The sequence below is a fragment of the Strix aluco genome, chromosome 3 (genome assembly GCF_031877795.1).
Source record: "Strix aluco isolate bStrAlu1 chromosome 3, bStrAlu1.hap1, whole genome shotgun sequence".
Taxonomy (NCBI): Eukaryota; Metazoa; Chordata; class Aves; order Strigiformes; family Strigidae; genus Strix; species Strix aluco.
Genome location: NC_133933.1, coordinates 40,070,851 through 40,097,140, shown reverse-complemented (window position 1 = coordinate 40,097,140; position 26,290 = coordinate 40,070,851). Strand labels below are relative to the sequence as shown.

General features: G+C 38.1%; 1 protein-coding gene across 8 annotated transcripts in view; it reads left to right on the top strand.

Moving 5' to 3' along the window:
* LTBP1 (latent transforming growth factor beta binding protein 1) overlaps positions 1-26,290 on the top strand; it is a 213,228-nt gene that overhangs the window by 88,865 nt on the left and 98,073 nt on the right. For all 8 annotated transcript variants that reach the window (XM_074818245.1, XM_074818242.1, XM_074818241.1 and 5 more), the window contains 3 exons: positions 4,019-4,243; positions 7,687-7,964; positions 19,768-19,870. In XM_074818245.1, coding sequence (XP_074674346.1) covers positions 4,019-4,243; positions 7,687-7,964; positions 19,768-19,870 — 606 coding nt within the window. The remainder of the gene's footprint in view (positions 1-4,018; positions 4,244-7,686; positions 7,965-19,767; positions 19,871-26,290) is intronic.

Sequence of the window (26,290 nt, the reverse complement as noted above, 5' to 3'; positions counted from 1 at the left end):
ACAAACTGTATATCAGTGGTTTCCTAGCTTCTTTGTGGATGATTTCATGCCCTATTCTTGTGTTTCCATCCCATAGCCGTGGCAGCTTTATCAGGGTTCATGTTGCAAATGTTCTCCTTCTTCTATGTATTCAGCCTTTCAGAGACTCCCTGTGGGGGCATCTCGATGCACCTTCTCTGCTTGGCTCATTTTGAACAGTGATACCCACCAAGCTGTGCCAGGCTCAGGGGAATTAAGGCCTTTGGATGCTAGAGAAATCCAAGCTTGCTATTACCAATTAATTTCCCAAGGAGGAGAAGAATACTTACAATGTTTGTAATTCTTTAAACCTGTCTCTACATTTCTAAAGGGTGGATGTTCATTTATATTAAGAAATCGTTAAGTTTGTTCAATTGTATGTTGGCTGATCCTTAAGAGACAGTTGAGAGACTTGACTTACAGCAGATCTAAGTGAAGAATTTGTTGCCTTTCTTAGGTCCATTGATACTTTCTTTGTTTTGTTTGTAAGATACCGATGTGTGAACTGAAATTTCTTGTCATCTTGTGCAGACCTATCTTCACATTTTTATCAGGCTCTGAGCAGCTAGAGGGTTTCATACCATAAAGGATATTTTTATTTCCTTTTTTTTTCTTTTCAGAGGAAATGGCAACAGTCCAGTGAGAATCAGGCTCCAGTGTGTCCTTTGTCTGAGTGCCAGTTGTGAACATACATGCAAACCCAGCATCTTCTAATGGTCTCTCCCAGCACATGGGTCTGGTTTTTGTCGGGAATGTCCTCTATGCCTGAGGCAGTGTTCAGCCATTCTGTTTAAGTTCTTTAACCTCAATGACAAAACAAAACAAAGCAAAAAACTTTCATCAGAAGTTGAGCTGTTCAAACATACCCTGGCTTTATATCCTGTTCCTGTCTTAAGTGGTCCTTTCCCCAGGGCTCTTTGGTCTTTGTTAACCTGAAATACCCAGAGCCTTGTTGAGAAAAAATAACATTTCCTTCCTCTGCCTTTTTGGAGGCTTAACCCCCCCCACTTCAGCTCACTTTTCTCAAATGGTCTGTGTGTAATGCCATCTCTGGTGAAGTTCTGTGCCTGTTATCTCCAGCACCAGTGCCATAATCAAATGTAGCCCTTTCTTTGGGCCATAAACTAACTGAGGAAACATCATGATTAATGTGTCTGTGTGCTTATTATACCTATTTAAAATTATCAGGTATTTTATTTCAGTGTAATTAATTTTTCATTTTTTGGTGTTTGGGTTTGGTTTTGTTGTTTGTTGGATTGGTTTTTTTAAAGTTCTCATAATATTTGTCATTTGAGATTATCAAGTTTCAGTTTTGCCTGGCAATCACATCCCCTTTGTTTTTACAGGGCTGAGTATAACTTACAATTGTGTATTTCAGAATTTTTAAATGTTTGTTACAGAATTTTATATTGTCAGAATAGATTTAATGTATTCTTATTTAAAATTCATTCCTCGTAGATTAGGCCAGACCTTCAAGATGGGTAAATCAAAATATCTCTACATAAATCAGTTGACCGAGTGATTTGCACCACATGCTAATGTGGGCAGCTTGGAATTTTTATTTTGTTATATGTAAATACTGAGACATTAAACATTCTTCATTATTTACCTCATACTAATTTGTTTGCACTTATTTGCACAAGTTATTTGTGTGAATATCCACAGCAGACAATTACAAAAATGGACATGAATGAACTCTTTTCTACTGGTATTTTCCTTCCCAGTATTGTTCACACAAACTTTTGTTTGCTTGAAAGCAAAGCTTTTCACATGCCCATCCACCACCCAGCGGGCTCCTGCAGGAGTAGAAAGCCTGAAGAGCACCCTGTAAGGCAGAGATACCTGCACAATATGGCCTTCCAGACACCAACTGCTTTATAGGAACAGGAGCTTGGAAAAAAAAAATTCATTTTGGTGGAAATACTGGGTATAAAAGCTGAATTTTGCACATTACCTTGTTGCCTTGAGGCCAGAGGGGCGGGAAGAAAATCTGTGGGATAGGCTTCTTGCACTCAAAGAATTCCTCAGTGAGACTGTTTCTGTTTGCCTTCTGTACTGTACTTCTTTCAAACACCAAATTGCTGTCCCTTTAATGCTACTTTACACTATTTCATTGTGCAATGTTACTTTTGCAGGAAAACCACCTTAGCTTTCAACCTTGCTCAGGCAGATCTTTATAAGTACCTAAAATTCTTTGTATGTTGTTGCCATTACAGTAAACCTGTGGTTGATCAGGGAGAAATGGTACCAGAGAGAGGGCAAGCTGTCATGCTTTAATTACTGCTGTGGTCAAAAATCCTTCATTTTGCCCTGAATTAACAGCCATTCTTTAAGGGTATCTTTTATATACTCAGGTAAAGTCCCAAGAGAGTTGGGACCCAAAGAAGTGAGGCCTGCACTGGCACGGATAGCCTTCCAAACTCAACTAGGCCTTTTAGCACAGTGCTACAGCTTGAAGTACTTTCAGTCAGTTTATATGAAATGAAAATATGAGATAAGACAAGAAAAATATTAAATATACATTTGCAGGAAAATTGGAAAAACAATTCTGACTGTTTACATTTGTGCATGGACCTATCTGGTGATCAGGCATCGCCATTCCAGGCCCTGTCAATACAACATGAGGGTGCTCTGCGATGAGCCGGGCTGATTGCGCTGTTTCTTGAGTGCTCTTCCTGGGCCAAGTGAATTACTCAGCTGGCTTGGAACTCCTTGGACTGCTGAATGTCCTACTTCGTCTTCTTGCAACACACAAAATGCAGGTTCCTTTTCCACTACTGATGTTTTATGGTATTAATAATAGCAACAGGCTACAGTTGTCCAGAGATCACACTGCTTTCGTTATCAACAGTTCCATTATCTACAGTTTCTCATTTTTATTATAATTCAATAAAGCTCAAGCAATACCAGTCCAGCAAAATGCCATAAATACTGTAAGGTCTAGGTTTTTATTTAATTATTTTTACAGTCAGAAGCTGATAAATGGATACTGTATGCTATTTCTCAAAAAACCTTTGATTTCTGAAAAAATTACCTTAGTTTGTCTTGAACAAAAACTTACAGTATTTTTCCTGTTGTTTTTACATCATTCAGTTCTTGAAAATGTTGACAGCTCAGCTAGATTATGGTTAATTATAAAGTCCCACATCGTATTTTTAGAAAGTGGTGAACCATGCCTATTACTGTTTGTATTTCTGAGTTAAGAAATATTTTTAATTTGATGTTGACATTTTTCATGTTTCATCTGATAATTTATATTGCTGTAAATGTGCAAGTACTAGCTGGCACAGAAGTAATTACCCTAGTCTTTATATTGGACATAAAATATTTTAATGCTTTGGAATTTGTCTCGGAAATCATTGAGTAGAATCAATATTTTATGATCTTCATGGGTGGGTATACAAATTAGCTTCTTTCATCTGAGAGATGGATGTTAAGCAAAAATCTAGATACTCAGTAAGACATGGTTGTCCAGAGATTTACGGTGAAAATGGAAAATTTATTCCCAGTACTTTCTACTTTCTGGTGAGTTTTTCCCCAGTCTTCCAGGGAAGTGTATGTGGTTCAGGACTTTCAGAAATGAGAGGCTGACTAAATAAGAATACCTGTACAAAGGTAAGAATAAGAGGTGCAGCCAGATACCATATTAATTTAGCATCTTGCTTAATAGCATAATGAAATAAAATAGCTGGGATTTCTAAGGAAAGAATGTGTTTGCCATGTTTGTCATGGAGAGAAGATGCAAACAAGGCAGAGGTCAAAAGGAGGGTTTGTCATGGAAAGAAGGTGCGAACCAGGCAGAGTTCACAGAGGGGAAGGGAAATGGTTCTACCACAAGGCAATTAAAAGTGCATGTCAGATGGATAGTCGTTCCTCGGATGTTGGAAGAACAAAGGGCCTCAGCCCTATTTCTTTCCTCCTCAACTTCTGTGTGATATGTGGTCAGGTAACACTAAAGCTAAAGTTATTAACAACATTTTTCTTTCTGTTTTCATTTCAGTTATTTGCCACCTTCCGTGCATGAATGGAGGCCAGTGCAGTTCTAGAGATAAATGCCAGTGCCCTCCTAATTACACTGGTAAACTTTGTCAAATCCCTGTGCAGACTGCCAATACTCCAAAACTGTACCATCACCCACAACAGGTGAACAAGGCTGTAGGATCACAAATTATCCACTCTACTCATACTTTACCACTGACTATGTCTGGACAGCAAGGTGTAAAAGGTAACTTTTTTCTTGATAGATATTTTTTCCTTTGGAGTTGATTTTACTAACTAATTTTGAGTATCCAAACAGTAATGATAGTGATCTGTCTACATAGTTTGAATCTTAACACCACAACTTGAATCATGAGCTCACCAGAATGACTGGAAAGTATTTTCTCAATGACTGAAATAATAAGAAATAACTACCTTTGAAAAGAGTTTATAAGTAAATTTACTTCATGTTATGGTGGAATTTAATGCAGATTGTAGAGTCAAAGGATAATGCAGAGGGTGTCTTCTAAGAGTGTAGACCCATTCAGAAAGAGAATGGTTGTGGCTGAACAGAGTCCACAAATTGCAGTATACGTAGATGGAAAGTTGCAGGTGATTCCATGGTTACTAGTGGAGGGAAGAGACAATGCTTTTCAACATAACAAAATTTAAATCTAATGTAAAACTAAAAATACAGTCCATGTTTATCTTCGTTATGTCGTTTGGTAGAGTCCTATAAGTTAATTTTGTGTTGAACTTTTTAATGTAGGTAGGCCATGATATGATTCAGTTAAATAGAACATTCTGTCGAGGTCATATAACAATATCATAGAAAAAAATGGTAAGGGTTTCCTACTGCTAGTGCTGTGAAAAAGACAGAGGATCAGAAACAAGAAAAGCTGTGATGTTAATCAAATTTTGCTCAAAGAAAGTTCAGTCAGCTTCAGGTTTCCCCATCCCCTAATACTTTTTTGTGAGGTGACAAGTTTTGATAACCTCGAAGAGAAGTGTTGAATTTGTTTCCTGTGTGCCCTATGACTCTAGGCAGCATTTTATCTGGGTGACATCCTGTCCATATGGAGAGACCTCTGCAATTCAATTTCACAACATACGAATTAACATGAATTTTGTTTGTTTGAATTGCCAGATTACCTCTCCAAGATTGCTACCTCTGAGTAAAAACAAAATATGTGGGGGAAAGATGTGGGGAAGCTTAGTTCTTGGCAGCTAGTTCCTGAATAACTTTGCTAAAAGAGGCAAAACTATTTATATGTTTGCGATAAATATAATCTAATGTAGTGATTCTGTTTTCAGAAAGGGACATAGCTGTGAAGGAAGTGTTGACAGTATCATCCTGGAAACACAATATTTTATAAATGCTTTTAAGTATCCGCTCCATCTTTTCAATGGATTTGTTCTCTAGGGACTGCTGCACAGTCCACTGGGAAATAGTTTCCCCTGACACATTGGAGTATTTGTCCCTAAAGCTCCCCAGAACTTTTTTGACTAAAAAAAAAAAGGGGGAGGGGGGAAGGAGTGAGAGGAGTGTATAATTATCTAAACATTTAGTAGAGCGGCAGTTTATTTCTGTGACTATTTAATTCCAGATCAAATTACTTTAGACAGTATGGTGGACCATAAAAAAATTTTTTTAAGGCAGTTGTTTTTCAGATTTAGAGTTGCTGTCTTAAAACATAAAACACACAGGTTTCTCATTGCTAAAGAGTTTTACCTCTTGAATATTTTTTTCCCTGACCCTCAAGTCCTCTTGAGAACCATCAGCAGTCACAATGCCTTTTACTTTCTTTCCATGCCCAAATGAGGATGTTGGATTGTTGAGAGAGGAATGTTTCATTTCTTTCAAGGAAAGAATAAAACAATTTGTCCTGAAATGGCTGGCAGAAATTAAAATTAACCAGCACATCTAGGCAGTGATCCAAGACCTGGATAGGATTGTGGTAATAATACTACATGGGAAGAACCAGCCTAAATTTGATGTTTTCAGTATCGGAACCTCTCTAGATAGATTGATAGATTAAAGCAGAGCAATTCAGTGATTTCCTTTGAGGGTTAATATATTTTTAACTAGTTGAAGGGATCCCTCTTCATACATAAAAATGTATGATAGTAAGTTGGGGGGTAAGTTTTGGTCTTTTTACAGTCAGACTATATTGTCTTGTCTTGCCCTGCAAAACCAGTCTAATAGCCTAAGAAGGGCCTTACTGCTTCTCCTGAATCTTTTCCTTGTGAGTTTACCTGTAATAGAACTCATGTAGCCTAAATTTTGCTTGAAGGTAGTTTTCTGCTACAGGCAAGATCTGAAGAGCCACTAAGGCCCTGCAGCCATATTTTGCTGACTTTCTACTACCTTATTCCTGATGTTTCTGTTTGCAATATGTTGAAGATTTTCATAAATGAAATAATGCAGGGCAGAGTAAAAATAAGTTTGTTTCTTTTAAGGAATTCCTGTGTAAGACCTCTTAATACTGAAAATGTGTCTAGAGAAATTAAAATAATGTGAAAAACTAAAAGCAATTTTTACAAAATAATATAATTTTAAAGCAGCTAAAATAAATGAAATATGCTTCCTGGGAAATGGAGCTGCGAGGTTGAAATTTTTAAATAAGAACTGAAAATGCCTGATCAAGTTCCAAAGAACAGTCTGGCCTCCTGGAGGCAAGGAGATGGTTCAGAAGACTCAACAAGGCAGTATGTGTTGTAGAGAAAGTATGTCAAATTATTTTTGTTGGTTCTTGATGTTTGGAAGTGGTGTTACATCTAATGGGTTGGCTGGCCTCAAGTAGTCTGTGCCGTACTTGCTGATAAGAGAGACCCAGCCAGGCACAGTAAATGCTAACTTTGTTATGCAATTTGCAAACTCTGAAACTTCTTTACACACCTCCTCTCCCTTATCTCCACCCCCACCCCACCCCCCCACACTCCCAATAATTTGAGTTTCATGTTTAAAGGGCATTTTGTGTTTCAGTGAGAAGAGGTTTGAGGGTCATAAACAGTTCTGTGCACATTATATTGACTGGAGGATCTCAATCTATATACCCAGACTTAAAACTACAACTGTATTTAAAAATTGAAGTATCTGAAAAACATCTTGTCCTTCTTTATCTGCCAAATTCCGAATTCAAATTTCAGTGAAGGGAGTGGTGATTTTAGATGGTTGAGATGCTGGCAACTCTTGCAGGGGCAAACTTGGAACTTGGCAGGTATATAAAGGTGAAGGGATGAAATCTGAAGCTTTTTCTGTGTTCCAGAGAAAGATGATGGATCTGAAAAAGAAAATAAAACTTACTATATATCCAAAAATAACCTAACAGAGTTTGAATTCTGGAACTTTGAATGAGATTCTTATTACAGAGTATGACCACAAATATTATCGTCACACCAGCCAATTTGGACATCCATGTTTATGTAGCAGTCTTTACATCCTATAATGTCGTTCTTTCCTGTGTGAAGAGTTTTCGTTTTCTTGTTCTGTTAAGGAGACTCTATGCGTTCTTTCAGCCTTCCCTCTAACTCCCAAATTTGGGCTTCATTTATATTTCAGTGCCTTAAAGAGGCACTCTGTAAAAACTCTCATGTAAAAAACGAAATGTTTTAGAGGTGCCTAAGTTATCTTTTTTGACATATTTTATTACCAAATTTTCTTATGTGTTTTTCCTTCAATTATTTTAGTGAAATTCCCTCCTAACATAGTGAATATCCATGTGAAACATCCCCCTGAAGCCTCAGTTCAGATCCATCAAGTTTCAAGAATTGACAGCACATCAACAGGACAAAAAGCGAAAGTACCTCAGCCAGTACATCCACAGGTCTCTTACCAAGGTCTTCCGTATCAGAAGACCCAGAAAGGACATACTACTTACACAAATCAACAACCCATTCCTCATATGTTTCCTGTTTCAGTTAAAACTCAGCTTGGGCGCTGCTTCCAGGAGACTATTGGAACACAGGTAAGAAATGCTTGCTAAGGCTTTTGAGACAGGTAGCTATAAAACAATATTATAAGAGAATGAAAAAAATTTTCACCAATACCTACAAAAGGACACATTTGACATTCTTTTCCAAAAGAAAATTATTTTGAGAATGTCAGGTTCTTACAAAATAACATTTTTCTGAACCTACTTCTCCTTCAAGCTAATGTATGTATTTATTGCGGGTTTGGATCCCTGACATTCTGATTTCAGTTATTCTAGCCATAACTTCTCCTTTTATAAGCTATTTCTCCAAATAAAAAGACATGTCTTAAATCCTAGCTCTGTCTGTCCTGATTGAATAACTAAGGTTACACCATCTTCCACAGCTTGTACTGTCCTTTGATTTAATGAATCTTTTTGCATGTGTATCTCAACAGCCAGTGTCTTTCAAGGAGTTGCAGTTTTCATTAAAATTCCTATTCAAAAACTTCATATGTTTTACAGTATTGTAGGCTAATGTTTTGGATCGGTTGAAATGTGACCATTGAATGGGGTAGAAAAATCATGAAAGCAAATTGAGTGTTTGCTGTAGCACTAAAACCTTAGTTCAGTTTAAAATATGTTCACATCAGTTTTTACATATGACTATTCAAAACTGCATATCTTCTTTCAGCTCTTGAAAACACTTTAATAAGCCATACAGTGTTATCATTTTTACGTATTTGCATATATATGTAAATAAACAGAGAGGAAAAAAAAGCATACGTGAAGAGATTGTTAAAAAGTTAGTAAGACCCTGTTATTGCTTATCACCTTGCTGAAATTTAACTTTTCAGATCAAATTTTTAAGCTGAATGCATGAAATTTTTAAGCTGAAATTTTGTGGGAGGTTTCAGAAAAAAATTTTGAGTGATGATGTTAGAGATGAATATGTTGTTTTACTTAGGCTAAAAAAAAAAAAAATTTATGACTGTTTCATTGAAGATTTGGATCATCTGTATGCTTTGAAGTAGAAACTTAAACTTATCACAAAGGTCACTCTATTTTTGATCCTTCCAGTAACATGCACCCAAAGTTAGCCAGTTTTCAAGCATCTAAAAATTTACCTATTTCCAGTATATTCCACAAACATTTGTTAGATGTTGGCAGCAAAATTCTCCACAGATTTTGCCTGCACAGAGCACGGTCTGCCTTCTCCTCTAAGGGACGCCACCCGTCATCCCTGAAATGCAGGACTGGAGCAAAATGTCCTTTACAAGCATTTCTTCTATCTGTTGGTGAATGCTGTGATGCCAGGCGTTAGAGCTGACAGCAAGAAAATTTTGTCATGGCTTCCAAGCAGCACACACACCCCAGGAAAAGAAGAAGAAGAAAAAAATAAAAAAAGGAGGGAAGAGACCTCACCTACAAACAGGCAAGGAGCTTTGGAGAGGATCACTGATGGGAAACAGGCAGGAGGAGAAGTGGGATGCAGTCAGAAGCAGGGTGAGGGTAACGTAGGTGACAGATCCCAAGGTTACCTTCTGGAACCTCAGACTGAAATCAGAGTTCCTTAGTCTCAGTCATCCTCTGTCATCTCCAAAGAACTGACTTTTTTCCTGTAAAATATTTTTCTCTTTTCCTTTCAGTGACTGGCTTCTGCAGAGTATTGTAACATTCCTACTAGAGACATAATTAACTCTAGTTTCAGAAGTCATTGCTGTGGAAGTAAAGGTCCCAAAACCTGCTCATGCTGGGCCATCATGTGAAGGTGTTTAAAAATAATTCATTCTGAAAAATGTAACAGAGGAAGTAAATTTAAATGTCATCATGCCCCAAAAATGTTTCTAGAAGACCAAAGTTTGTGTATGGAACATTAAGGGCTAGTATTTACTAATCGTGGAATGCTTGGAATGCTTGATTTGGATCTACAGTGTTAATTTATACCGATGAGCTATTTGTGCTTGTCTGTTTGAGGAATAGCAAAACCTTGAATTTGTTCTTTGACAAGTGTTGAAGCACATGATCAAGTGAAAGTTCATGGATTTTACATGACAAAATTAAGCAAGGCCCGTGTCAAACAACTATTTCTCTGTATTTCCAAGGAATGAGAGGTCTAACAAACATGACATTATAATGTTCAATCATAAAATTCTGAAAATAATTATGATAATTAGTAGGGATTTATTATTTATTTTTATTTCTATTTGCACTCATATATAGGGGAAGACAAAATTCCTTCCTCAATCTTAGCCTTGGCAGTGGGTGCTGCATCTTTTATGTCTTATGCTTGATCTATTTCCTGTCTGTTCTCTCTGCCACACGCATGAGTGAGGTATTTTGAATGACATATCCAAAACTTTGTGACCTGTGCATGCCTTCACATTGCAATGGTTTTAAAACTAAAGCTCACTCATCACACACTGGAAGACAAGAATGTGCTCCTTCTAAAGCGGGAGAAAAGGGAAAATATGCTTCTATTGCCCTAATGCCTGGCTTGGAATCCTACTAAATGCGCAGTCTCCAGTTTTTAAAATGTTTTTTTCAGTATTTCCCTGGAAAAAATGTGTCTTTGCAGTGCTCTCAAGAAAGAGTAGTGCCTCCTAGTTTACAATAATGCATGTTCTCATTCTTTACAAATTTCATTGATCCTTTCAGTGTCAGTCTTGGAGAAGAGCATAGCAAGGATTTCAGAGGCCTTTTGTTATTTAATTTAATGGTTCAATTTAGAATTGGAGTTGTAGTGTGACATTTCATAGAGCATTCATTTAAGACCTTGCCATAAATATAGATTTAAGTGACTCATTCACCCCTCAAATTTGAACCTGACATGTTAATATGTTTTTCCTGCAGTCAGGCAATGCATATTATTTATTTGTATGTTAAATATACTTTGAACTGGGAAAGACCTTTTTTTTTTTTTTTACTCTTAAACAGATCTATTCTAAAAGAATTTGGTTTTCTGTTTCTTTGATATTTGCTTTGCTAAATACAAGGGTTCTCTTTACTTGTTCAGATGAGATGCTAAACCGATCTTTCCCTATTAGTAGCAATGTGTTACAAATCCTTTCTGGAGTTTATGCTGGATAATTTTAATATCTGTACTTTTTTTCAACAGTCATCATTGTTTATGCATTTTTTTGCAGGGTGGATTGTATATTTGGCTTCAGAAATGCTTTATTAAATATCCTGGGATCAGAGGTGACTTTACTGTCTATAGAGCAGATTGATGGAAGGATATGTGGGCCTCTTGAGGGGAAATCAACCAAGTTAATAAAGACTTTGCTGAACTTACTTTTGGTCCGGGCTAAAAGCACAGGAAAAAACCCACATCAGAATCTCTGCTGTGGTTTTGTGTGTGTGTAACATCTACCATTCTATGTTTGTCTCCATCTCTTGTTCTCTCCTTCTTTTTCCTTGAACTTCAGCTGGTCTTCCCTCTGATTTTAATGCTTTGGTTTTTTCACAACCTTCTGTGCAATACTTTTCATCTCTCAACACATTCTTCCTCACCTCACCCTTAGTTAAATTCCCTTATGTATCTCATTCAAAAACAATACTCCTGCAAAAACAGTAGGATAGTTGCTATACTCAAATCCCAAGAAAACCAGGGTGTATTTTCTGCAGTGTATTTCCAACAGAGCTCATGCTGTTAAAGTCAGAAACTGGAGCCACCCTGATCTGAAGCTTGGAGGACATTATGGTACAGGTGGTTGAAGAATCTGGCTGTATTCTCAGGCCTCCAATCACTCTTAATTAACAACATAGAAATCCTTGTAGACCTCCTATTTGCTTAGTTGTCTGCAGTAACATAAGTGACTGACCAAAGGCAGCAACTGTGAGAAAAGGGTAGTAAAAGATGTGTGAAAAGATGTCAGTCTACAAGCTTAGAAGGACAGGAGGAGAGAGAGAGGGGGGCTAGAGGAATGAAATGTCCTAGTTTAATTAGAGTAGATAAATAAAGATACATGTTTTCATAGATACATATACACATGTATGTAAGAGTTGCTTAGTTGTGACTGTTTTCTGAAGTGTCCTCAGCATTGGGAAATAAAGTGGAAAGAGTGACCATAAAAGTAGTATTAATATTTCAATTTTTAAAAAGTAATATAGGAAGCAAATAGCGTTCTGGATGGTTCTCTTTTCTACCTCAGGTCAGTTCACTTTTCCTGGCTGCCTCTCTTTTCTCTGAGTGGAACACTTAGCAATTATTTCTCCTCTGGGAGATGTTAACGATGATTGCTCCAGGATGGCTTACCATGTTACATGATAGCTTACTATGATATGTTGCATACAAAAGTTGTGGTTCATCAAGTGCTTGCTTAGTACCAAAAAGATTTTTGCAGGGTATATCATAAACTAACAGGCCAGAAACTTACTGTTGTCATAAACATATAGGAAACAAACCTTTACTGAAACTTGCACCTTGTTATATAGAAAATGATGTTGAGAAAATAGAGACTTGAAATTGGGAAACAGATACAATGGAAGCAGTAGGACAAAAATCCTGCTTAATATGGAGTAAATTTCTGGAGAGCACGGTGTGTTACTATGCCTTCAAAAGCGGGAGGCTGAATGTGGTGTCCTGCAAGGTCCTTCACAGCATGTAGTCCTGTGTTTCTGAAATCCAAGGAGTTTGTCATGTTAGATCACCAATTCCCTAAGTCCTATTTAAAAAGCCAGCAAATAAGGAAGATTGTTTCTCTTCTTTAATTCCTCCTCTTCAGCTGCTTTTCATTTTAATTCTAATAAAAATGCCTTTATTATGACACAGAATATCTTATTTCCCAACATACTTCTACAGTATCAGTGGTGCACCTAGTAAAGATTGTGTTGGTCATCTCGAGTCCTGTTAATTTTGCATATGATTACTTTGCATTTAAATTGAGAAAAGAATGTAGATCCCTACTGTCTGTCAAAATTCATCTAAAGATAATTAAGCACTGCTTTTTTTTCCCCCTTAATATCACTTTGAAGTGTCTGCTAAGTATATTCATGTGTTTTCCTATGGTTACTGCATTTCAGTATTTTGGCTAAAATAGTCTTCTTTTCTCAAAATTGATTTGGTCTCATTTTTGCGTAACTGTAAAGAGGGAGGCACTTTTTGCAAAGCAGCAAGAAACTGGAGAAGCTGGTATTTCCAAATTTCTCTAAAGCAGGCTCTTTCTGACTAGATTCACAAGTAATGTTGTTCTCTTCAGCAGAGTATCCATTTTACTGAAGGAGACTTCTGGTGATCTCAGTATCCATAACTTGAAAACAAAATACAGAAGAGTTGTTATTCTAAAGAGAGACAGATATTGAAGTTGCTTACTTCAACTCAATGATCCCAAGGGTCTTTTCCAATCTGAATGATTCTATGATTCTATACTTGGCTGAAGGCAGCATACGCCAAAATGTTGAGAAGAGAAGCTGACTAAGAAGTCATGTGTGCCTGTGCTTGTTCATTCCTCCTCACTGTCCCTCAGTTGTGCTGGTGTAACTGCTGAGAGGAGCTGGACTGCTCTCTAAAATGATCACTGAAAGACTTTTAAAAATACTCTCTGCTGATTTCCCCCCTATTTGTTGGGGTGTTTTGAATTCAGGTCAGTTCCAGGTTGCAGTGTTCAGGGTATATGTTCCACTCCTCACTTGTCAGTTGTTTGCAGAATGATGCTTTGTGCTTCCCTTGTGAAGTACTTTGAAAGGTGTTACAGAAAAGATCCGTACTTCTTGCAGCTCTGTTGAGAAGGATGTCTGAATTAGAGTTGTTCTGGTATTAGGAAGTGAAATTTGGTGTATTATAATACTTTGGAAAATCACATTAAAAGAACACAAAATACACCACCTATAGCAGACAATAGAGGCATAGTTGCATATTTTTAAATAAATTAAGCTAAATAACATTAATGGTGAGAATTAGTAAAGACTATTGAAAATTATAAGGGCTGTCCATTTTTCAGTGATCAAAACACACATGGTTCAAATGTGTTTCAAATGCTGCTTAGTTCTGATAAATAACAAGTATGTCTGATAAACAGTTGGTAGTTGATCAGCATCTTTAGTGGGATAAATTTCTATGGAAATAGTTTATTTAAGACTGTGTTTCAGTAACATCTTTTACAGGAAACTTTTGTTTTGGTTTGAGCAACACCCTTCTCTCTGCTGTCAGACTTGGTAGAATACAAAATGAGATAGGTGGCAGCTGGAAAAGATCAGAAATTGTCAACATCATATCATAATAAAGATTCTGACTGCAAATCATTAAGCATTTACTTGATTCAGACAAGGGCACACACTGATCAGGTACTTAACTTTGAGAATATACATAGTTTTTAGGAACTGGGCTTAGATGAGTGTTTCACGATGTGAAATATTAAACAAAGGCATCAATGTTTTTGAGTTAGAAATCAGAGCAGCAAAATGTGTTGATAGCTCTTAATGTATAACCTAATATATCGATACTACTGTATGCAATATGATCATAGTGTATATAGTCTGGAGGCGATGACAGTAGTAATATGCCAGTTGGTGTTATTCATTCAATATCCCTGTTGAACTTCAGATTTAACAAAACATTTCCTATGGAGGTAAATTTCAGGTATCTTCATTTTTTGACAGCTGTATGAAATGAACTTCCCTATTTATATTCTTTAGGCAGGAAAAATGATACAAGTAAAATTCTGTGTTTCATACTGGTACTTTTTCTCTTAGAGCACTTTTAAAATGTTTTTTCTTTAGAAGAGTCTTAAAAATACCATCTCATAAAATAAAATAACTGTCTGGAATTCCTTGAAGCTCATGGTTTGGCTTCTGAAGTTTTTAAACAAATAGACTGTCAGAAATCAGTGTGGATTCATTTCCAGGATTAATGCTTCATTCGCAATAGATTCTTTGCAAGATCAATACTCTGAAATATCAGAAGATTAAAGATGTATCGAATACCAAAAACACCAAACATTGTTTTAATTACTCAAATAGAAGAAAGCTGGATAATTTTTACTTGCCTATGAAGAATGTTCTGCTTAAGCCAAAACAAATTCTTTACCAGTTCTTTTAGAAAGTCTGGAAGTATTTAAGTTTCTCTCCTCTGCTTATGAGACAATGCCTGTTAGTGAGCCAGTGCTACATGGGATAATACTCTTCATTTGTAACAACCTGTCATTCAGCTGGTCAGTAAGCTAATTAAGTGTGTTTGTTAATTGTTTAGGTAATGCAGTTTATTGAGTTTGAGGTTTCTTACTGTGTCGCGCCTATAGGAAAAAAAGGGAAGCAACAATCCAAGGTCTGTGCCTGTTGAATAGTTTACAGAAAGTTAAACAGTGTATCCATTCACTTCTGCTATTGTGGTATGTGAAATGCAGTCTTTTGAGCTGAATCCCAGAGTCATTAGCTATTAACTCAGGCAAAGCACCTATCAATTTCAATCATAGTTAATCATGTGACACTCCTTTATTTATGCCTGTATTGTGGTTTTAACTAACAGCTTGTGACAGGGATTTGTAGATGGGTCACGCAGGAGTGGGAGTCCCAGGAAACGTTGTGGTCCCTCAGCCAGAATCCTCTGCAGTTGCCCTGAGATTAATTGCCAGACTGGGCTTTCTACCACACTTTACAGGGAGCTGAATAAATTCCTTCTACTGCCTTAGCAGAGAGATTTCGAGGACATAATCCTTCCTTTTCCCTGGCATTGGAAAACACATGAAACCCTGGTGGCAGCGCACAGCTCAAGTAGTGTTAGCGCTCCAAGGCAGTGGAGATGAGGCAGAGGCTGGAGTCTGGACAGAGGAACAAAGAGGTGATGTGGCTTGGGGTGGCCTTTGTGCACCAGCACAGGGTCAGCCAGAATTTCAGTCTACCAGTGGGAATATTCAGTACTTCCTTCAGTTATATAAAATATTGGCATAGAAGCCCAGGCACGCATGGGGAAAAATATGTGGATTCGAAACAATACTTTCAGTGTCTGTGAGTGCTTTACCCAGGAAGAACTTTGTTTTATAGCAGTACCATGTGTGCCTCATACTGTTGCTACTGCTGAGCCTCTTTCAACACAGTTGAGCTCTTTTATACCAATCCTTCATGACTTCTTTGCCTTCTGAACCAGTAAGAATTATCTTCAAATCATAAGCTTGTGACAGAGGTATCATTCATGAAAATCTGTCCTCTTTTCCAGAAGCTCTCAGGAATACAGGCTAGATTAGTTTAAAATGTGTGTGGATGATGGATAGAAAAGTGTAAACCTAAGCTTAGGGAATAGCATCATCTTCATGCATAGTGCAAGCTGTATGCTTGTGTTTAGCTTCCCTGATTATTTTAGGCTCATATTTATGTGTTGGAGTTGTGTTGAATGGTGAGACAAACTAAAAATAGTTACGGATTCCCCCAAGTGACTTTTCCAGTCACTTGTGACTCAGAGACTGGAACAGACTGTCTGAAGAACTAATGAGTTGTTCTCAGTAGTAGGAAGTGGGTAGGACTTTTGAAGTGGATAGAAATTACCTAAAAGTTTTCGAGACCTGTAGAAAGAGAGCCTTCAGTTCATTGATGCTTAGGGTTTGTGAAAGGGAGGAGCATCTTAAGAAACTGTAGCTGGCTAGGAAACAGTTTGTGCAGTGCCATGAGTGCTGAAAGTATCTGAAGCACTATTAGATGTACCAGAGAAATCAGGGTTTATTAGCCAAAGAACAACTCTCTGTTTCTGCTTGGCTTAGGACTTTGCAGAGCAGTCATTTTTTCTGATGCATAACTCCAAAATTACACAGATCTTACACCACTAGGAGCCCCATGTGGCAGTTGCTTTTCCTCGCTGGCCAGTTTCTACAATGATCTGGACGTTAACCAAATTATCATTGATTCTTCAAGCTTTAATTCACCATAGAGGCAGTGGGAGCAGCAGCTTTAATCATTGCCAGTTTTTACTGACAGGACTACAAACCACAGTTGCCAGATGACTCAGACTTTGGCATCCTTATTTTTGCTCATGGTTTTTATATGGAAATTTGAAAAAGTTATGACCACAGAGATCATGATTTTCAGTAGAGTGCAAACGCTGTAGCACCACACCTAAACTAAAAGTGGGCTTTAGTCCATCTTCCTTCTTTTTTTCTTCTTCTTCTTCTTTGTTTTATATGCTTTCAATTTACTACTGTTAAATGACACCTTTTTTATTCTGGGGAAGAAAAAAAGAAGGGTCAGTTCATGATGGCATGTTGGCTCTCATGTTAGTGGAGTCTTGCCTTAACACACACGAGCTGCTGGGATGTGTCCTTGAGGCTTGTGACCTTGCAGAGGAACACTGGGTGTTAGGTAATGTGCCTTGCTGCCCAAATGCTCCATTTCTGAGATCATAAGGGGAGGTGCAGCACCAGCCTTAATTCCTCCCACTTCTTTTCGATGAGAGGAGAGTTGTAAAACTGAGGCACAAGGCGGGAGAAGACTCTATTGCAAATTGATTTAGCTGACTCTCAATAACAGCCACAGTGTACAACTTTAGTAAGTGGCTTCTCAGTCTTTGAAGAAGCAGTCTCAGCTCTACAAAAGGAATTGAGCAGCTGCAATTATAAAGTAAAACTGAGTAGCTGTAAAAGGTCCTTTCTAGAGCATGCTTACCTGGGATGCAGGTTGAGAAACCAGCATAGTGTAAAGACATAACATGAATTCTTAAAGCTTTTAGGGCAGCCACTTGGAGAAGACATTATTGAGTGCTCTCCAGTTGAAAGATTTTTGAGCTTCTGGGAACTGCAGCAAGATCTGTATATCATCTAGCTAGAGACAGTTGAAAGAGCTAGTTCCAGTTTTTAAAACAGCCGAGCTATTGCAGCAGAGTTGTGCGGAATTCCCTGTTTGTGCATTTTGATGGCCTTTGTGAAGTGCCAGGCCGCGAGTTGCTTCTGGAAACAGAACTCAGCAAACTCTGATCAGGAATGGTCAATCTTGTACTAATCTTGCCAGTACCCAAGCCAGGGAAGCAAGACAGCCTAAAAGGCACGTGTTCACATAGTGTAAGCCTGGGCCTGCGTCTGAAAGGTGGAGCTTGCTGAGATACTTTACTGTTTTAACACAGCCAAATACCATCCAGGCGAGGACTGTTTCTCACCACTTGGAACATGGGAAAATTTGTCTCCAGACCCCCTGCAGACAGTAGTGTGAAAATAGACTCCTAAAGTTGCACAATAACTGAGCAGTCCCTTTTAACCTGTTTGGCCACAGTTCTTTATGCTCTGAGGCTCAAAGCACAAGTGCTGATACCCTGTATAGGGGTGATGTGCAGAGACGCACCATAACTTCACGAAGTTGCCCTTGTTCTAAAAGCTCCGCTTTGCTAGAGAGGCTGCCTTTCACTGGGACAGAGGATGCTCCTGACTGCTCACACATCTCTTGACGGGTGTCTAAGCTTCACATGCAGCAAGTGCTGAGCTGCTGCAGGTTGCCCATTCCAGTGTGATGTTTAAACAGTGAACTGATGCTGCTTTAATTTGTTGCTGTGATATTTCAGGAGGCACCTAGGGAGTATCTGTGAAAAAGGGGCAGAGAAGATGGCTGGGATGATGCCTTGCAGCCCTCCCCATGCAAAGAGGGGACCCTCTGATGAGTCAGAGCTCTGACGTTGTGGGGTTAGCCTGCTATCCTGTTAGTAGTCACACTGACGCTACACAGAGTAACTCTGTACTTCAGAAACATCATTGTCTCATGGATGTCAGTACGATGAATAGCACACTAGAAAAATTTGGGCAAGATTAGAGGAGGCCATCAGTGCCTGTGCATTCAGCATGCCATCCCCACTGCAGAGTGACTGGCTTACCAGCCACAGTGAAAGCAACCACAAGGCCACAGCCTGTGCTGTAGGATGAGCCAGCTATCTTGAGCTGAAAGCTAAGCAGAAGTGAGCATCTGTGTCAGAGGTTTATATGCTGTCAGGAAGGAAAGTTAGATTAGGGAAGATCTATTCACTCTGTACTGAGAATTCACGCTTTTGAATTGTTTGTTGCAGTGCCTGTTTATATCAGCGTTTGCTTTGAAAGTGTTACTAAGTGCAGCTGTTGTGCGCTTCTCTTGTGCTTTGTGCACTTCCATTTTATACCTAATTGATGAGTTTAGATGTATTTTTTTAATGTCTGCATCTCAGAAATACATGCCGAGAACATAACTGGTACCTTCTAAGCTTCCAAAATTTAGCAATTAATAAAAACCAGTTAGTAATCTTATTACTAAAAAACATAAATATATTCTTGATTGGGGAGAAAAAAAGGAATATTGTCCTCATAAAATATTGCAGGATTAATTTAAATATTTACATGGGGAAAGAGACACTTGTTTGCAGTAACACAGACATTGCTAACTTTGACTTCAGTCATCTTGTAATCTGTTACCTTCTTCAGTATCTGGGCAATAAGTGGTCATAAACATTAAACAGAAGGTGACAGGAAGTTGAGGCTTTTTAGTAGGAAATAACATTATGGAAAGCAGAGTCATATTTTTTGTCTTTAAGAGAGTAATTGGAAAGGTATTTGAGATAATTTGTACAGCTTTTCAAAAAGTAGACAAGCACATTTTTATGAGGAAAACTGTAGGAAATAGGTGCCAATGGCAAGTTGCTACCTTGGAAATATACTCACTCGTTCCTATGACATACTCTTCTCTTCTGTTTCTTTCTCCTTTTCAAGTTGACACAGGGGAATATAATAATGTCACCTAATTTACTCATGTCTGTGTAGAGAGCCATTGCAACGCATGGGGCACTGTTTAAGTTCAGCTGAGAGCTCCAGTGGATCTTCATGTCTCAGCAAGAGGTTGACCCAAGATGACTGAACAAGAGCATTGTACTAGAAGTGAGCATCATACAGTATCACTAACCGGAGTATTCTTTACCTGACTATTCCAGTGTGGCAAAGCACTTCCTGGCCTTTCCAAGCAAGAAGACTGCTGTGGAACCGTGGGTACTTCCTGGGGTTTTAACAAATGCCAGAAATGTCCCAAGAAGCCGTGTAAGTGCTATTTTGTTGTTATTATCTGGATCAGTTTATGGCTTTTTTTCCCCTCAAGTAGTATTTTTTCATTTTTTGGGAAAAAAAAAAAAAAAAGAACCCAGTAGAAAGAATATGTTATGGTTTGATTAGGGACAGGTTGCAGAAACTGGAATTCTCCTGCATGCTAGCAGTGTTACAATATGCAGGCACTCAATGCAGCCAGCAAAGTTAACATCGTTGGGTTTTTTTCCCTTTCCTCCTCCTTTAAGTCAGTGATGCACTGTTGCATTTTCTCAGTACAGGAAGGATAATGACATTGAATCATCTTGCCTCTTCCAGCTGGAGTTATTTTTTTAAAGTTTGCACAGAAATGTTGAATTATAGAGGCACCAGTTATTGCTTGGAGAGAATGCAGTGACCTCTTGGGACTGCAGATGAACTTTCAGGTTTGGAGCCAAAGTTTTTCAGGCTCTCAATTGTCAGGGGTTTTTTTGCTCTGTTTTTAAAATATCTTCCTCAAAAATTAGGCAATGACAAAGACTTTCTTCACTGTTTTGTTATGATTTGACATCATACTATAATGAGAAAGAAATTTCAAATTACATGATAGGTGAAGCTAGTCTCTTAAACGTTTTGTGGATTACATTATTACACAGGAATAGTATTACTTCTCTGTCATGTCATATTTTCATCACTAAATGAAAGATGAGAAAAGATAATGTAATCTCTATTTTGCAGATGCAGTTGACCTGCATTTAGTGGGCCAAAAATAGTGTAGGGAGTTGCATTCATTCTTATTTAGGTCTTCTAGGCCCCTGTTACTCATCCAGATAGCAATACTGGAAATGTGTTCAGTGTTTGATTTTTTTTGTTTGTTTGTTTGTTTGGGGGCTTGGGTTTTTTTTTTGGAAGCATATTTTTGTCCACAAGTCTTAATGTGGACGTAAATACAATTCCAGCAGAAAACCTGCTGTTACTCCTTCTTCCACAGGAAAGTCTGATACAAATTTATGCTGATACAGTCTGATCTGCTAGTTTATGAAGTATTTAAATTTTGTGTTTGGGAGTATGTTTATCTTCTGATGTGCTTCTGAAAGAGAGACTCCTTGGGGTCTTTGAAGGCCATAGTTAATAAAAGACATGGGTATCTAAAGTTTTATTCTGGTAGCATATTAATACAGTTTCTAACAGAGACATGCATTCTGTATTGATGTATGAATTGTGAAACGTGTCCTGATTTTTATAGCTTTCTCCAGAGAAGTAGCAATTTAACTAGAACCGAAAGTCTTGTTCATCAGAAGCATGTGGATATGCAGAATGTTGCTTAGTGGATGTAGATGTACCATGAGAAAAATAATGAAAGCCTGAAATGTGCTTCAACCAAAAACTGGTTGGAACTACTAACACAAATTTTTAGTGCCTGGTTCAAAGGGAAGCCCATTTACTAGTTCTTCATAGTTCAGGTAAAACACTGGTCGTCTCAGCCTGGAATCCACAATGGACAACATGTTCATCAGGCAACTGCTTAATGCCAACATGCTTGGCATGATGTTAAGAACAAACAGGGAAACACTGGGGCAAACTGTGTCGGAAGTCCTGGTCCCCAGATGCTTCCTAGATGGGTACAGAGAGGTGTCTGAACTCACACTAAAACCTCTCCTGAAGGGAAGCCCACCACCCTCTTTTCAAAGCACTGAGTAAGAATAATTTTTTTTGAACTGCTAATGAGATGAGCACTGTCCTTTAATCATAAAAGCTTAATGGCTAGCACACTTGCACAAGAGGGGATAATTCAGAGTTCCTTTATCTGCCAGAAGAATTCCTAATCTACATTTTATATCTATGAGGAGATGCTCTAACCCGTAAAATGTAGAAACAGTTCTTGGAACAGTACTGGGAACCCAGTCTCTTCCCCAGTGTCCTTAATTACTTATGGTATGAGTCATGCTCCCTCCTGCTTTCTGGCTCAATACAGAATTGGTTTTTTGAATGTAACTGTATGAATTCAAGAGGAGACAGAGAATGTTGCCACTTGGAATAATTCTGTCCTTGTGATTAAAGCATTCCTGGAAAGTAAGGTTTTGTGTCTCCTAGACATAATGGGATATATTTCTCATCTTTTGAGGTGAGAGCTTTTACTCTATGTTAGTGTTTTAAGAAGGGAGGAGGAGATGGGTGCACTGTCTGTTTTCTCCAGATTAAAATACAGTGTCACCTACCACTACGTTATATCAGAAGTATGATTTGGTAGGGTTATGCTTCAAGAATATTCACCAAATCTGTTGGGAAGCTTTGGTAGAGGTATATTTTCTTAGTCTGGATTTTGTTTAGGAATGAGTTAAGCATGATGCTATTTAATCATGCCATGACTTACAGCAATTCTGCATGGATGCAAATGGTGACTTTTCAGTTTCTTAAGAATTTAAGGTGATAAATTTGGAGTGTTGCAGGAGTTTAAGTGATCTTACAGCACCCTAGAGTTTTATAGCTGTTCAGTTTGAACTTAGGCACACAACTTGAATGTTCAAATCTGTTTTGGATCTGGACCTAAGAGTCCTTTGGGCATAGGTGACAAATTAAGCCTCATGTCAGTATCAAATTGTTACGCTTCTGTACAGCAAACAGTTTCCAAACATAAATGTAAATTTATGGTAAGATTTAATGAAAGTGTGGAGTGGCTGCTTAAGGATTTTGATTTCATCAGGTCTGATTTTTTTTTTTTTTTTACAATAATGAGAATGTTTCAGTGGTAAAAAGATTATGCATATATATATTTTTTATATATTTATATGTATGATATTGGATGGAAAAATTTGGGAGTCCAGTAAATTGTTAGTAAGTTATCAGTTAAGTGATGTCCATGGTAGTGTCTCAGCAGACAAAATTAGTCCCACATTAGTCCCATATAATTTTGACCTGTTTTGATACTTCACTAAATTGGTATTACCCTTTTTATTGTAGACTTTTTGGAAGCAGACAGACTTCCTTTTGCTTTTATGGTTTTATGCTTCATAAACTTTGTTTAAGATTGACCTGGTTTTATAATAATATGTAATCAGGTTGCATTTAACATGATCTTCTGCAAAACCCACTTCAGCAAAATATTTAAACATATACTTCATTAGCAGGCACTTTTCTTCCCTCTTCAGTCAGTTACTTAAGGATGTACAGAAGTTTTCGTGTGTCTTGTTACCATGGACTTAAATAGGGCTTTGTCACTTTGTAAAGATGTACTTGCATATTTTGGGTAATAGCCACTGCTCAGTCAGGGCTTCTGTGCTATTACAAAGTCAAGTGCCTTGGCCTGAGACAGCTCCCATGTCTGTAAGTTTACGGGTTATTCAGTATTACTGAAAAACGAAGAAAATTGGGAACAGAGCTCCATTTCTGAGGGCTTCTACAAGATGACTTTCAAGACAAAGTGCATTTCTGTGTTACATGGGGAATGTTATGATTATTCAAGTTTCTTGCTAACAGTTAATAATTACAAACAGGTTGTCTAAGTGACTAAAGGGTAAGTAATGTAGGACTCCATCCAGCTCCCACTTGGATCACTAGCCATCACTGAACAAGCTCCTTACTCTACTCTGACCTGCTTATGTTGCTGCTCTTTGTAGAAGGCAGAAAACAGCTGCTAGTGAGCCACTGTTTCCTGTTCAGTGTGGGAGTAGGAGGATGAGGAGGGAGGGAGAGGTTAAAATCTCTGACCTCACTCCACCACTGCAGTTTCTAGAGCAGCTGAGTCACCCTGGAAGGGAAAATGCGTTGCAGCACAGGACAAAGCCTGGCATAGCTTATGGGCTGGTCTCCATCTACAACTGGAAGAGCTCTGCTCTTGTTCTTTTTCCTCCTGTACTGCAGGGTACCATTCCTGCCCACAAAAAGTTAGAGACACCCTCTTGCTTTTAGTGTGAATTGAATCAGGTCTGTAATGGCAAATACAGATAAGTTAGGACATAATCAGTGCAATTATCAATCTGACTCTGCCAATATGAGCATTAGGAGTTTCACTGACATTTTTGGAGACCAGGAATAGGCTAATGCAGTGTACTTTTGACAATCTCACCTTAAATTTCAACTGGTTTTAATAATAACATTGTGAAAAGATTGGAGCTACCTTGAAAATAAATGTGTTACTGCCAATTTATGTGAGACACAAAATTTTCAAATTTTAATTTGTGTTAAAATGATTGTAGTCAATGTAAAGATGGAAAAGTATGTGTTCAAAGCAGCAAGAACATTGTTGCTGTATTTTGACCCATACTATTTTTGTGTTTAACCATTTCGTCACTTTAAGCAATCTCTAAAGAGAATCTTAAAGTTCTAATTCAGCAATTATTTTAAATAATTCACAGCAATTTGAAATAAAACTATCTCCAAAAACTACTGCTCAAGATCATCACATAAATTTTTCCAAAGAATATGAAAAGCTTTAGAACTAATGAAAATAATTCTTTTTTTTTTTCCTGTTTTTTCTGCCCTTGTAGTCAACCAGTTATCAGTTTTAAAATAAGCTGCAGGGATAAATGTGCAATTCAGGCATTATACATGAAGTGAAGCCAATTGAAAACATTATCCCACTCAGTTGTTCTGTCTTATTTGAGAGTTTATATATAGTAAAGATGGAAAGTAAGGTGTTCGATTTTTTTTTTTTTTTTTTTGCCTGCTGAACATTTAGAGCACTTTTAAAGGGAAACAAAAGATCTGACCAAATATAAGGTATCTCTGTTGTAGCATTCAAATTATGAAAAACTCTCTTGACTCTTATTAAAGGCACTTGTGTGATCATAGTGCCAAAAGTTTAGTCCTCTATGTTTAATAAAGTACTGGGCTTTGCCAAGAGGTTAGCTTTTAGTGCATAGCCATACAAAGAAGTTACTGCTCTCATTTATGATGTTATAACAGTTTAAGAATCAATAAACAGTTTTCTGTAGTCTCAAAGGCAACCTTAAGTGGAGGCAAGAAACAATAAATAGAAATAAAAAACTAGTTAACTGAACACATTCTATTTTGGCAAAATTGAATTCAGTCTGTGTTTTGCAGTGTTGTTATGCCCTTGACAGTATACACTGATCAGCCAATAAGTGACACAATGTTCTAAAATTCAGCAACGTTGTTAGCTAAATCACAAATGGGTCTTTTTCTTCTTTTTGCCTTGTTTTAAAAGTTTATTTGCATCTATTTCCTCTGTATTTCAAGTATTTTTTAATTCAATGTGGCAGGAGAAATGGCACCCAACAATTTTGCTGAACATTGAAGATACTTCTGCTTTCTAAACCGGCTTTCAGTTTTAAAACCATTGTATCATCAGGAAGTTCGCAGATGACACCAAGTTAAGCAGGAGTGTCAATCTGTATGAAGATAGGGAGGCTCTACAGAGAGACTTGGATAGGTTGGATCGGTGGGCCAACGTCAACAGGATGAGCTTCAACGAGGCCAAGTACCAGCTCCTGCACTTGGGCCACAACAACCCCATGCATCGCTACAGGCTTGGGGAGGTGTGGCTGGAGAGCTGTGTGGAAGAGAAGGATCTGGGAGTTCTAATTGACAAGCAACTGAACATGAGCCAGCAGTGTGCCCAGGTGGCCAAGAAAGCCAACGGCATCCTGGCTTGTATTAGAAATAGTGTGACCAGCAGAAGTAGGGAGGTGATAGTCCCCCTGTACTCTGCACTGGTGAGGCCACACCTGGAGTATTGTGTCCAGTTTTGGGCACCTCAAAACGAGAGAGATACCGAGGTGCTGGAGCGAGTGCAGAGGAGGGCAACGAAGCTGGTGAAGGGCCTGGAGAACAAATCCTATGAGGAGTGATTGAAGGAGCTGGGACTGTTTAGTTTGAGGAGGAGAAGGCAAAGGGGAGACCTCATCACTCTCTACAGCTACCTGAAAGGACATTGTAGAGAGGTTGGTGCTGGTCTCTTCTCACGGGTAATTAGTGACAGAACAAGAGGGAACGGCTTTAAACTCCAACAGGGGAGGTTTAGATTGGACATTAGGAAAAAATTTTTCACAGGAAGAGTGGTCAGACAGTGGAATAGGCTGCCCAGGGAGGTGATGGAGTCACCATCCCTGGATGTGTTTAAGGGTCGTTTAGATGAGATGTTGGGGGATATGGTGTAGGGGAGAACTTTGGATTGAGTAGGGCTGATGGTTGGACTCGATGATCCCAAGGGTCTTTTCCAACCTGAATGATTCTGTGATTCTGCGAGATTCCATCATGAATCTTTATCTTTTCCCAACATGATATTTGTAGCTGGTTTGGGAAAGTAATTATTTGAATATTTGAGAACAACTAGGCTGAAAGATAATGTTCTGATTTCAAAGATTTCCTTTCTGGAAAAAATACAAATTTGACCGGATAACTGAAGACTTAAGTGGTATACATGTGGAGAGAGATGGAATTAAGGTTACCTGTACAGCCTTTAATCTTAATTTCTTG